We start from the raw sequence: 12,636 nt of genomic DNA, 5'->3' as shown, positions 1-12,636 counted from the left end.
GAGGAAGAAAGTCAGTCAAATACTATTTCTTTCTAAGGTACCTTCAAAAGCCAAGATCTGATGGCAACATCTCATTTCTTTACTCATTTATTCAATATATAATAGTGCCACTACTGAACTGGGCACTTACTTTGTGCTGAGCACTCTTCTGAGTTTCTACAGAGGTGGGTGCCATGATTATTCCCATATTACAGACAGAAGCACCTGAAGCAGAGAGGTTAAGTAACTTCCCAACGTCAGTTAAGGAGTGGAGGCTGGATTCAAATCCATGCCATCTCACTCTACAGTCTTGTGCTATTAATCATATGCAGTGTGAGGCAAATCGCCTGGTGTGAGGGCACAGACTTCACAGTGTAGATGTGGAGCCTGGGAGGAAGAGGGGCAGAGAGAGAGTCCAACGGCAGATGGGAAGAGAGCAGAAGGTCATCATCCATGTGCTTGACAGCAGGCAGAAAAACATCATCCCACTCCCCCCTACCACAAGTGAAGGCTTTGCATGGGAGATAGACACCCCACAGGTGTTTTAGAAGGAAAGCTTTTTAAGATATATATCTATATGTTTGTATTGATTTTAGAGAGAGGAAGGGAGAGGGAGAGAGATAGAAACATCAATGATGAGAGAGTCAATGATAAGCTGCCACTTGCATGCCCCCGTCCCCCTCCCTCCGGGGACCAAGCCCGAAACCTGGGCAATGTGCCCTGATGGAATCGAACCGTGATCTCCTGGATCATAGGTCGACACTCAACCGCTGAGCCATGCCAGCTGGGCTAGAAGGAAAGCTTTTTAACTTTTAGAAATAGAATATACTTTCAAGAGTTCATGAAATCTGCCATACTAATTATGAAACCAAAGTGATAGTTCATTTGGGTAAAAATTGTTTGCTTTTGTTTTTTTTGTTTTTAAAACAACCTAGCTAGAAAATGTAAAACCACTCCTACAACATCATCTTGCAGAAAAACTCACATCCCTCCAAAACATGAATGCCTTTAGTTCACCCTAGAACCCTGAAATAAAAGGGGCCTCCCAACCACTGATAATATTAAATCCTAGAGATCCACCTAGGATTCTAGGAGCAACCCAGGTTCATGCCTATTTCGTAGGAGTAGAACTCAAGGGGCTAAGTGGGAAAACTGAGGGTTTTTCACGAACAGCTAGGTCTTTTGCAGGAAGGTAAAAAGAGCACAAACTGGTCACCCCCAGATGACTTTACAGCCCCAAGGCATTTGCGTCAACCATCTTGGTCTCTGAGTTGACTGGCCTTCCCAGGGACTGACTTGTGAAAGGGGATAATCTGATCTCAGAAGGGAGTGTATGTTCAGCTGGATATAAGTTCAAGGAGATGTGATCTACGAGTCTTTGCTCAGCCCTGCACCTGAAGTGCTTGCTCTGGCCCCACCAAAACCTGGGACTCGCACAACATGGACGTAAGGCTAGGAGAGGTCTACTTATGTGTTTTGAAGGAGGGGAAGGCAAATAGGTTAAAGAAAAGTTTACTCAGTTTTTGAGGGGGAAAAAAAAAAAAGGAAATCTTGAATTCCTGGGTATAAACTTCTGTGGTAGGTTCTGAGGATAGAGATGGGAGCAGAGGAAACCAAGGGAAAACAAATGTGTCCCCTGCCCTCCAACAAACAGGCTTCCCACTGATGTCATCAGGTACGGGGGACAGATGTGAACATATGCCATTCAAAGTGGAAAGAGGAGCGGAGAGGGACAGGACTCCTGGGTAAGACAGGGAGGCCCTGAGGTCCTTAGACAATGGGGAGTAGGTTTGTGCAACTTGAATGTGTGGCTCAAGAGCTGTGGTGTCTGGAGTCTTTGGACCCAGCCACGGCCAGCTCCAACTCTTACGATCGGCAGCCTAAGGTCTGGCTTTTTACAGATCAGCAACGCACGTGCCTCTCACCCCTCATTCCTGGGGACCTGGAGTTGTGGCAGACATCCTCCTTGCTTCCCACTCACCCTGCAAAACCGTTAACCTAGTTCCAAACCTCTGGGCCTTTGCAGTTCCTCCTATTAATGCACATAGTGCTGCTACAGGCATCTTGAAAGTGGTTCTTTCGACACGGGACTGCTGGGTGATGGGTGGGCATATAGGAAACCGCACAGAGCTTCCTAAGTTACCAGTTTAAACTCTCACCGGCCATTTACAAAAGTACTTTGTTTCCTTACATCTTCCCCAAACTTGTTATGATCAAAACCTCAGTAAGTGCCTACCTGAGGAGAGGGGGCAGCTGACCCGCAGGAAGAAGAGGAGGGAATCCCTGCACCTGGAGAGGGGGAGGCTTGTGAAATGAGAGAAGGGGAAGAAGTCTTATCCTCCAGGCCTGAGGAACATGCAGGGACCTTTGAATCATGAGAGAGGAAGACCCAGTAAGCGTATCTCCCCCTTCAAATGTGCTTCCTGCTCCCAAGGTAATCCCCCCTCCGACTGCACCTGCCCTTCACTCTGTGTTTCCCCCTCCGACTGCACCTACCCCTCACCTTGCATTTCCCCCTCTGACTGCACCTGCCCCTCACTCTACGTTTCCCCCTCTGACTGCACCTACCCCTCACCTTGCATTTCCCCCTCTGACTGCACCTGCCCCTCACTCTGTGTTTCCCCCTCCGACTGCACCTACCCCTCACCTTGCATTTCCCCCTCTGACTGCACCTGCCCCTCACTCTACGTTTCCCCCTCTGACTGCACCTACCCCTCACCTTGCATTTCCCCCTCTGACTGCACCTGCCCCTCACTCTGTGTTTCCCCCTCCGACTGCACCTACCCCTCACCCGGCATTTCCCCCTCTGACTGCACCTGCCCCTCACTCTGTGTTTCCCTCTCTGACTGCACCTGCCCCTCATTCTATGTTTCCCTCTCCAAGAGGGCTTTCCCTTCAATATTCATTTCCTTAAATTCTGTCTCTTCCTCAAACTGCGTTATTGCAGGAAGGTATTTAGCCTGACTCTCTCTCTCATGGCTTGTCTCCTTGTGGCATTTGACAGTTTGGGTCATAAGCAAAACTAAATTCAGTCCGAACTGCATGTTCTATATTAGAACAGTGTATGTTTAATAAAACTTCTAATTGGGTAATAAAGCACAGGTCTCTGTTGTGCAAACCCTAGGATGAGTACCTTTCCTTAAAAACGGGTTTGTGGGATTGTGTTTTGGAGAATGAAGAAGTCAGAATATTTTCCAGGTAACTACAGTGTTACAATCCACAAAAGCTTGAGCTCCTTGCTTAGAACTTTCCAAAGCTGCTGATCCTGTACAGGAATATGATTAGCCCTCAGATTTGTTAGGACTTAAATCTTGCAGCACAGAATACAAAGTCAGCACTCACGCCCAGCCTGGATCCAGAGTGCAGACATGCTGAAAAAAACCAGGAAGGCTGTCAAGGGAAGGCGATTCCTGAGAAAGTTGGTGTCTTAAGATGGAAGCACATCACAGAACAACTAAGAAAAGCTTACCTTGCCCTGGCTGGGTACCTCGCTTAGAGCGTTGTCCCCAGACACCAAGGTTGTGGGGTTTGATTCCAGGTCAGGGCACTTGCAAGAATCAGCCAATGAATGCATAAATAAATGGAGCAACAAATCGATGTTTCTTTCTCTCTCCCTCCTCTCTCTCTCTCTCCAAAAATCAATCCATAAATAAAAAAATTAAAAAGAAAAAAGAAGAGCTTGCCTTGTCCCATGCCTGGCATTTGATGTAACTTAAAAAAGTAGAAAGCAGATCTGCTTAAAGTTTTTATTTAGAACCTAGTCACACTGATTCCGGTGACATCAGAAAATACTGATTTTAATGTGTCTGTTTTAAAAATATACTGGTCTGAAACGTCAAATGTTTGAGGTCAAGTAAGGGGCAAATCGCCACCTAGTGGCCCACACCTCAACTGCCACCCGGAAAACCACTCAGCTTCTAGGATTTTAAAAGGAAATTTAGCATCCATTGACTTCAAGCCTATGTTATTATAATGCAAGTAATAAAATACCACTTAATTAATGCTTACCATTTATAATCTGTTTTTATTAAACATCACATCTCATTTAATCCTCTACTGGAATTTTTCTGGAACCAAATGGTAACTGTGCTGATATGTTCTAAGTTCATGTCCTGCAACTTGATCGGCATGGCTCAGCAACCTACTCAATGCAACCATGTACTAGGCATCTGCTCTGGGCTGGAGGCAGAGACACTATCCCTGCTCTGGATAAATTCGTGGTCTGTGGGAGAACCGACCCCCAGACACTCCCTGTTCTTGGTTGAAGTTTCTAAACAAAGGATCTCACAAGATTGAAAAAGAGGGGATGAGAGTGCAGTGAGATGGGTGTTCCAGGCACAGAAAAGTACGTGTAAATCTTCACTCATCCCTAAATAACGCACTCCTCCAGCGGGTCTCAGGCTGGTCTTTAGAAGAGCAGCATCGGCAATACCTGGGGGCCTATTATAAATGCAGATTCTTAGATCCCACCCACGCCTATGGAATCAGAGCCTCTGGGGGCCGGGCCTGGCAGTCATGTTTACCAAGCCATCAAGGTGATTCTGGGGCAGGCTAAAGTTCCAGAAGCACTTCTCTTGAATACCTAAATCTTTTCTTTACTCTCTTAGAAAATGAACGCCCTAAAAGAAGCCATCCAACTCACACCCCCCTGCAAATTCTTCCCCCAGAGGTAACATTACCCCTACCTTTTCTTCTATCTCCTTTGCTCCCAACTACTCCCTGGCTCTCTATTGACTTGCCACCAACTCTAAAAGAAAGAATTATACTAAGGATTGCCAGGGATTTATCTGCCAGTCGTGGTGACTTTTCTGCAGTTTTATTTACTTCTGCCTCGTTGGTAAGTGTGCTATTCTTGAAATTCTTTTCTCCCTTAGTGTCTAGGAACTGTATTTTTGACTCCTGGTCCCTTTCTATTTTATTTTTCCAGGTTATTTCTTTTTGTGTGTTCATGATAAAAAATTAAATAGTACATACATGATAAGAAACTCAGCACTCTCACTCCCTAGAGACACACTGAACTTTTCTCTTTTTAATCCTAGAGGTATATAACCTAATATTATGCTGATAAGCCAATTTTGAAATTTATCATTTTGATGATGCCAATTGACTCTCTGTTCCAAGAGATGAAAATTTAGCTTGCTAATCTTCCACTTTTTATATTATTTTTAAGTTATAGTTGTTTCTTTAAATATACTTATATCTCTATAATTCTGACAATTTCCAACGTCTTTTTTTTTTTTTTTTAAATATATCTTTATTGATTTCAGAGAGAGGAAGGGAGAGGGCGGGAGAGAGAGAGAGAGAGAGAGAGAGAGAGAGAGAGAGAGAGAGAGAAACATCAATGATAAGAGAGTCATTGATCGGCTGCCTCCTGCATGCTTCCTACTGGGGATCGAGCCCGTAACCCGGGCATGTGCCCTGACCGGGAATCGAACTGCGACCTCCCAGATCCTAGGCCTACGCTCAACTGCTGAGCCACGCCCGGCCAGGCTCCAACAAGGTCTTTTTTATTTCAACTTAAAAAATCAAATTTATTCATGTGTAATTTAAAATAAAAATGATTAAAATAAAAAAGATTTAATGAGGAGTTCCCTTTTCTCCTCCCTAATTACTGACTCTCACTCCCTAAAAGTAATTATTTTCAACATTTTAGCTGTTTCTTCTAGTATTTGCTCCCATATTCCTAAAAAACACACTTTTACTTCTATTTCTTGATTTTTTGGTTTTAAATATTATCTGATCATGTCCTATTGTAGGAGTCAAAAATTTACCTCTCTTATATTTTCCTTTCCACCAACACACCCCAAATCCCATGCTTATAATATTTCATGCATCATGATGTTTGGTTGTATTGATTTTTATTATTATGACTTGGAATATTTACATAAATGTTATTTATACTGAGCCAATTACTAAACTATGATTATATTTCCTTTTTGTTTTGTTTTTTTGGATACATGTTTATTTGCCCCAAGGTTAATAATCATCTCATTTTATTTAATTTTTAATATACTTATCACTAATTCAGCCCCAAACTTCCCAACGGATCTCAGTCTTCCAAATCAGTCAAACATGAGGTAATCTGTCTGTTCCTCTTTTTTACTCTTTAACTCAGAGGCCCCCTTCTGAACCCCCTTTCTTCCCCTGCAACACCTGGGACAAGCTGTTCTCTATGCTTGCCACACAGCTGTCTTGGGACTTCGATGTTCTTTTAGCATTGGGTCCACTGGCTTTCCTCTTTCTTACTTTGCTCTTTTGGTGGGGTACATCCTAAACTAACTTCTCAGAAACACACTGCTGAAAAAAAGCTAGGTGCCATGTGAATCTCTTGTTCTTTTGAAAGTAGCTTATACTTTTCTCCTGGAAAGTTTTAAAATGTATAGAGGTCTCAGTCTTGTTTCATTTTTCCTGCTCACTGATTAATAGACCTTAAGTTGAATTTTATTTCATTTCTTTGTTATTTTTCTGTTTTTCTTTTTGCAACCCCTATTTGTCGGATATTGGATCTCCTGAATGAATCCTGTGTTTTATTTCTTCTCTTTCATTGTCAATCTTGGGCTCACAAGAGAAGTCACTCACTGTTTTCTAAACATTATCTTAATAAGTTAAGACATGTCTCTCTCCTCTAGTCAGCAGCTAGGCCCTCTCATAGCAGGGTTGGGTGGTTTGTGATCTGAAGGATGCCCTTAAAGGGCCTTCCAAACTTTGTGGCTGGACCGTTAGTTAATGTCCCTGATTTCAGCCTCTGCTCTGCCCTCCCTACTTGCTGCTGGCTCCAAGCCTTTGTCCCCTGTCTTTGTCTCCACTCTTTCCATTCACTGGACCAATATCTATGAAGTTTAATGCGGCAGGCAGTGTGGATGTTGACAGGGGGATGGCTTAATTTACCCCCTGTTTCCAGCACTGAAGTCCCCCCACCATCAGCAGCACATTTCCTGTGCCTGCTGGACATCTCTCCCTCTGGATGTCCCAAACTACAACGTTCTCTTCTCTCCTGACACACTCCTAAATTTCCTGAGTTAGTTAACGCTCCCTCAATCCATACATTTTCCTATGCTCTAAAATGTTTGCAGAGCCCAGCCGGGCGTGGCTCAGCGGTTAAGCATATACCTGGGATCCAGGCGATTGGGGTTCGATTCCCGGTCAGGGCACATGCCCGGTTGCGGGCTTGATCAATGACTCTCTCCTCATTGATGTTTCTATCTCTCTCTCTCCCTCTCCTTTCCTCTCTCTGAAATCAATAAAGATATATTTAAAAAAATAAAATGAAATAAATTAAATAAAATGCTTGCAGAGTCTCTTATGGGGTCCAGAACAAGCCTCACAGGTTCCTGTAGTGATAAAAATCCCTTATATGTTCTTTTTATCCTGTGTTTTAAATAAAAAAGTTAAAAAAAATTTTTTTTTTTTTTTTTTTTAGCAGAGAGCCTGAGTTACCTGATTTTATCCAAAAATGATTTTTATAGTATTTCTACAGACAAAAGAACTGAACTGCCAAACTGTCAAACTACAGAAGCAAATATAACTGGAAACATTTCAAATGACCCCTCACGGCGAAATCAATCTCCACTGACCAATCTGTAACTGGTTATGAGAGACCACTGGGCTGGAAGGTGAGGGATCTCTACCTCCTTATTACACCTAGAGATAGCAACTTAAACTGCGGGAGAAGCTTCCAGAAGTGGCTGTCTCTTCCGCTCTTTTTTAAAAATTTACCTTTATTGTTGAAAGTATGACAAATGTTCCCCTTCTTCCCCATGGATCCCCCCTACCTCTTCCACCCTCTCCCCTTCTCCCCACTGCAGCCTGTTGACCCAGACCTTAATCTTCCCTGTGCAATTAGTAGCTGCCGACTGCACCACACATACACTGACAACAGTCTTTTTCACATCGTCAGACGCAATTATCTGACCTTCCCTACTATTCTGTCATCTGATGGTATAAATAATTACCTAGTGACAAACTGGCTGTGATCACTGGCTTGCTTGTCCTACTCCTTGTACATTGTTTTAATTAAAGCAAGTACACTATGCAACTGAAAGGTGTCTGATGCGGGGCCTGAGAGTTTCCCGGGCTTTGTGTCTAAAGCCTTCAGCAGCACATATGCTCCATACCCATAGCTGTGTACGTTATGACTGTCAAAATCATACAGAATCCCAAAGGATTCTCTTAAGCTTTTCATCACACATGTTAAAAAAGCAACACCAACTAATGTGATTAATGCAAGAGAACATTTTGAAAGCAAACGTCATTTTCCTCTTAAAATACAAAACTAGGAAAAAGAAGGAACCCCTTCGAAAGTATGTTCACAGCGGCAATTTGGCTGAATGAAGTGTTAGTTCCGCACGGGAGAGCATGAGTTCATTTTCATGTGAGGTACTTTTTATAGGTAATGTTGCGCTTTTACATTGTGTCTTCTCATTTCTTTGTGAAGGGGCAGCTGAGCAAATGATATCAGTGTATGAAAATAGCAGAGCTGCCAGATTTTGTGAAGGGAAACACTTTTTTGTCTTGACATACTTATCATCTGGAATAACTTCCCCTTCACATTCAGTACAGCTAACGGTCCACGGCTCCGAGGGTGGAGAGCTGCACCTGCAGGGCCTCTAGGGGTCAGCCTAACTCGAAGGGAGAGCAAGTACAGCAAACGAAAGGGAAGGATTTGGAGGCGCTGACCAGGGCAGAGGGAGGAAGGTGAGGTAACCAGGGTAGTCTCTACTGAAAGTGTGGACAAGAAGGGGGGGGAAGCCGACTCTACGGCCAGTCCACATAGTGTTTCTGTTTGTGCTCAACAGGAACTCGGGAGCCCAACTCATTGAGTAAACAGGGTGTTGATCACATCAACTCCCTCAAAACTACTGATGGTATTTTTATGATTCCCTTCATACATGCTGAAAGCCACATACTTTTTTCAGTGTCTGTTTTGGCACTTTGGACTTAGACCATTGAGACATGAGAGTTAAGCGTCACAAATTGGTTCTCCCTGAAAGCAATGGTTTTTCAATTTGAACTTCTTATTTTAGGGCTAGAATGATCAGAGGGGCTGGGCTAGCCTTCCCTCGAAGGTACAAAATGGTGGGTTTTATTCTTTTTACCTATAAACCATTTAATACTACTTCTGCAGAATTATCCTGATTATAATCATACATTTTGGGGAAATTCTTTCATGAAACTCACTGCCAGTGTGCTGCCTCTCGCTCACCGCATGATATCCATCTCAGACACATGTGAAGTGCTGGGAATATAAGAGGAGGTAATTAACAGCACACCTCATTTTTATTTCCTGGTATATTTCCCTGCACCTCTGGACAATACCCTTGAGGACCACAGCTGATAAATAATTGTCTGCCTTAGTTGATGACTACTCTGCAGTGAGAATTTAACAGTGTTGGCAATCACTTAAGGTACAGGAAAAAGAGCATTGTATTTCTCCCTTCTTTTGATGTGAGTGGAAGAAACAGCACTTGGGCAGTTCAGTAACAGTTTTTGGGCAGAAGAAAAGAAATCATTTCCTATTCCTTGCAAACTCTGATTTACAAAAGAATACTGGAAGCTAAAAGCCTTGTTGATTTATCACGTGAAGCAAAGAGTAATTTCTCTCCCCTTGTTATGCTTTCATATAATCATGCTCACTGCCTGTATGGGTGGCATTAAAGAATTTCTGAATAAAAATAATAATTTCTTGCTTTCAACCTTCATAATTCACATCAGCGAGCACCCCGCTGGGCGGTGATGCCTACTGCCAGTGACGCTCAATCTTTTTTGCAAGCCACTTATCTGCCTTGTGCAGCTGTGCGGCCCACTGACGGCAGTACCTGCAGGATAATGCGCCCGTAGGCGTTCTTCAGCAGATTAACCACGTCCGCGTGAGACAGCCCATCCAGAGGTTGCCCATTAATGCTGACAATCCGATCTCCAACCTGGAAGTACAAAAGTGGTAGAAAATCACTATCATTAAGGAAAATTAAATTTGAGAAGAATGCTTAAAATTCTTTGGAAGTCTTATTTCCCATTTGCGGCTATTGTGAAGATTCTGTGTCTCCTGTGTGTGCATGTTCCAGAAGCACGAGGAATTTTTATGGCTTTCCCCAAATACAGACCAATCAGAGAAACAAGAAGGGGGTCAGATTTGATTATTGTAAGGCACGGCAGGCTGCTTTTGGATTTTGGTAATGGTGGTATTTCATACATCCATTCGCCAGTAATAGGGGGGTGTACAAATTAACTGTTCAATAAAGCTCTAATGAGGAAGCCATATATTTTCTGCTTTATTTTTCTACCTAACTTAAAACTAAGAGGCAATGGGAAAAGGTGATAAGAATGCTGATTCTTTTGGTTGAAGGAAGAGCCTAAAGTCAAATCACTCTCAGGTAAAAATCAACTTTGGATGGAATTAGGTGCTTAAAAAAAACCCAGTATGGGAGGCTTTGTAAATGAGCTGCAATTTCTCCTTTCATTGAGAAGCTTTGATACAAACAATAATATTTTTATATTCTCCGGGACCCAATGAATTTCAGGTATAAACTTTTTCCAGTGCATTCTGCCCTCAGCATGGGTCTCTAAGGCTGTTGGAATTCCAACTTTAAACAAAGTGCCCGTGGCTGCAACTTCCTCTCCCGTCCACCACATGCTGTGAGCACTTCACCGGTCCCCTTTTGTTTACCTTAAGCTTCTGTGTGCGCGCAGCCACACCACTGGCCTGAATCATGGCAATAAATATTGGGATATCTCCTAAGGGACTTCCTTTTCCTCCAGCAATACTGATTCCAAGGGCATCACTGAGCTCCTAAAAAAGAAGCAAAACATAAAACACATTTAATGAAGATCCATGGCCTGATTGTCCCCTGATAGCTGCTGAACGTAACACTCCGTGATGTAGGAGGTCGGGGTAACACAGGAGTTAAGTGCAGGGCCATTGGAGTCAGACCCGTTTCAGCTCCAGCACTAAATTAGCTGGGGAGTTGTCAGGAAGTTCCTTAAGCGACTAGAGCTTCCATCTCTAGGCATAAAATGGGAAGAATACTACCTACTGCACAGTGTTGCTTTGAGGATTAAATGAGATGATATAGTGCAGTTCTGGCCTATAGAAGAGGCTCAATAAAAGGCTCAATAAAAGGTAGGGCCCTGGCCAGGTAGTTCAGTTGGCTAGAGTATTGTCCAGATATGCCAAGGTTCAGGTTCGATCCCCGGCCAGGGCACATACAAGAATCGACTAACAAATGCATAAATTAGTGGAAGAACAAATTGATGTTTCTCTATCTTGCTCCCTTCCTCTCTAAAATCAATAAATAAAAAAATTTAATTAAAAAAGGCAATAGTAGGAGTGAAAAAACAAAACCCTATGCTACTGCTCAGTTTAGTGGCCAATTTTGATGCAGACTTGGCAAGTATGTTCTCATATGGTGTTTATAATTAAACTGCCACACATATCATGCTCTTGGGGGTGTGAACAAACATACTTGGCTCTAAAAGAACTCATGACGGCGTTAAAACAAAGGATGTTAGAGGACACTCACTATAATGACAACGGAGTTTGGAGAGAGAAGTTAAATGTGACGGGAAATGTGGCCTAAGATTATTAGGTCATGCAACATGGTTCACTTGGACCCTGGGAAGAGGTCCTGGCTTTAGTCCAGGTTTCCCCCATATTTCTATCATAGAGTTAGTATTTTAAAAATCACTAAAGGGACAAGTGACAAGTTCCAGATGCAGCATGGTGGCATACGAACACTACAGCATCTCTCTCCTGCTGATTAAAATGAAAAACGTGTTACAATAACAAAAAATAACCACCTGAGGCTTCTGAAAGGTAAAGAAACGTTAAATGTGGTGGAAAGACAAAACTTGGAGAAATGACAGCAGAGAAGAATGTCTGTTGTTTTCCTGGCAGCGCTGTCCTGAGGGCGAGACACAGGCAAGGAGCAGTGGAAGTGGTGCACACGGCTAACCTTCGGAGAAACTCCCGTCTTTCTGGTCAGGGGAACCAGGAACAGGAGCCCATGGTGGCAGGCGAACCAAGGAAGAAAACTGGAGTAAGGGGAGCCAGAGAAGGGGTCCTCCAACTCTGAGCGAACCACAGAGTTCGCAGGCTCGATTCTAAGCTACACGTATGTGACACAGACGCAAACCAGAGAACTGAACCGCCACTCACAGAGGGGCGATGGAACTTGCAGTCTCAGCCTAACGGGGCTGACTGCATCCTGTCCACACAGTGTAACATCCATGGGGGCCAGGATAAAATCCTAAATTACATGACATGCGAAAGAAGAGGAAAATGTGACCAAATAAAAAAATGATTGATTTGGGAGGGAGGGAGGGACAGAGAGAGAGAAACATGGACTTGTTTTTTCACCTATTTATGCATTTACCGGTTGATTCTTGTATGTGACCTGACTGGAGACTGAACCTACAACCTTGGCATGTCGGGAGGATGCTCTTGTATGTCTAACATGATACCATTTTTTGTTTTGCAAAATTTTAAGTACATGCACAAAATGTAGTAGATGGGCTATACCAAATAATTCACGGTAGTCATCAATGTGCTTTACCATATCTTTCTAAGTCTGTTCATGTTACACAGACCACATATTTACTCAGTAACTTAAAGGCACACACTAATAATCCAACCAATTGTATTAAGGGGAAAACATACATTTT

At 43.1% G+C, this 12,636-nt stretch overlaps 1 protein-coding gene across 1 annotated transcript in view; it reads right to left on the bottom strand.

The window, feature by feature from the left end:
* The window catches only part of PATJ (PATJ crumbs cell polarity complex component), a 247,506-nt gene that overhangs the window by 13,193 nt on the left and 221,677 nt on the right, over positions 1 to 12,636 (bottom strand). Inside the window, exons 41-42 of the mRNA XM_087820482.1 lie at positions 10,643 to 10,765; positions 9,795 to 9,899 (exon numbers count right to left, since the gene is read on the bottom strand). Of these exons, the coding sequence (XP_087676608.1) occupies positions 9,795 to 9,899; positions 10,643 to 10,765 (228 nt within the window). The remainder of the gene's footprint in view (positions 1 to 9,794; positions 9,900 to 10,642; positions 10,766 to 12,636) is intronic.

This window comes from Miniopterus natalensis, chromosome 9 (assembly GCF_054644295.1).
Source record: "Miniopterus natalensis isolate mMinNat1 chromosome 9, mMinNat1.hap1, whole genome shotgun sequence".
Lineage (NCBI taxonomy): Eukaryota > Metazoa > Chordata > Mammalia > Chiroptera > Miniopteridae > Miniopterus > Miniopterus natalensis.
Note: the sequence above shows the minus strand (reverse complement) of the source record. Positions and strands in the feature narration are given on the sequence as shown.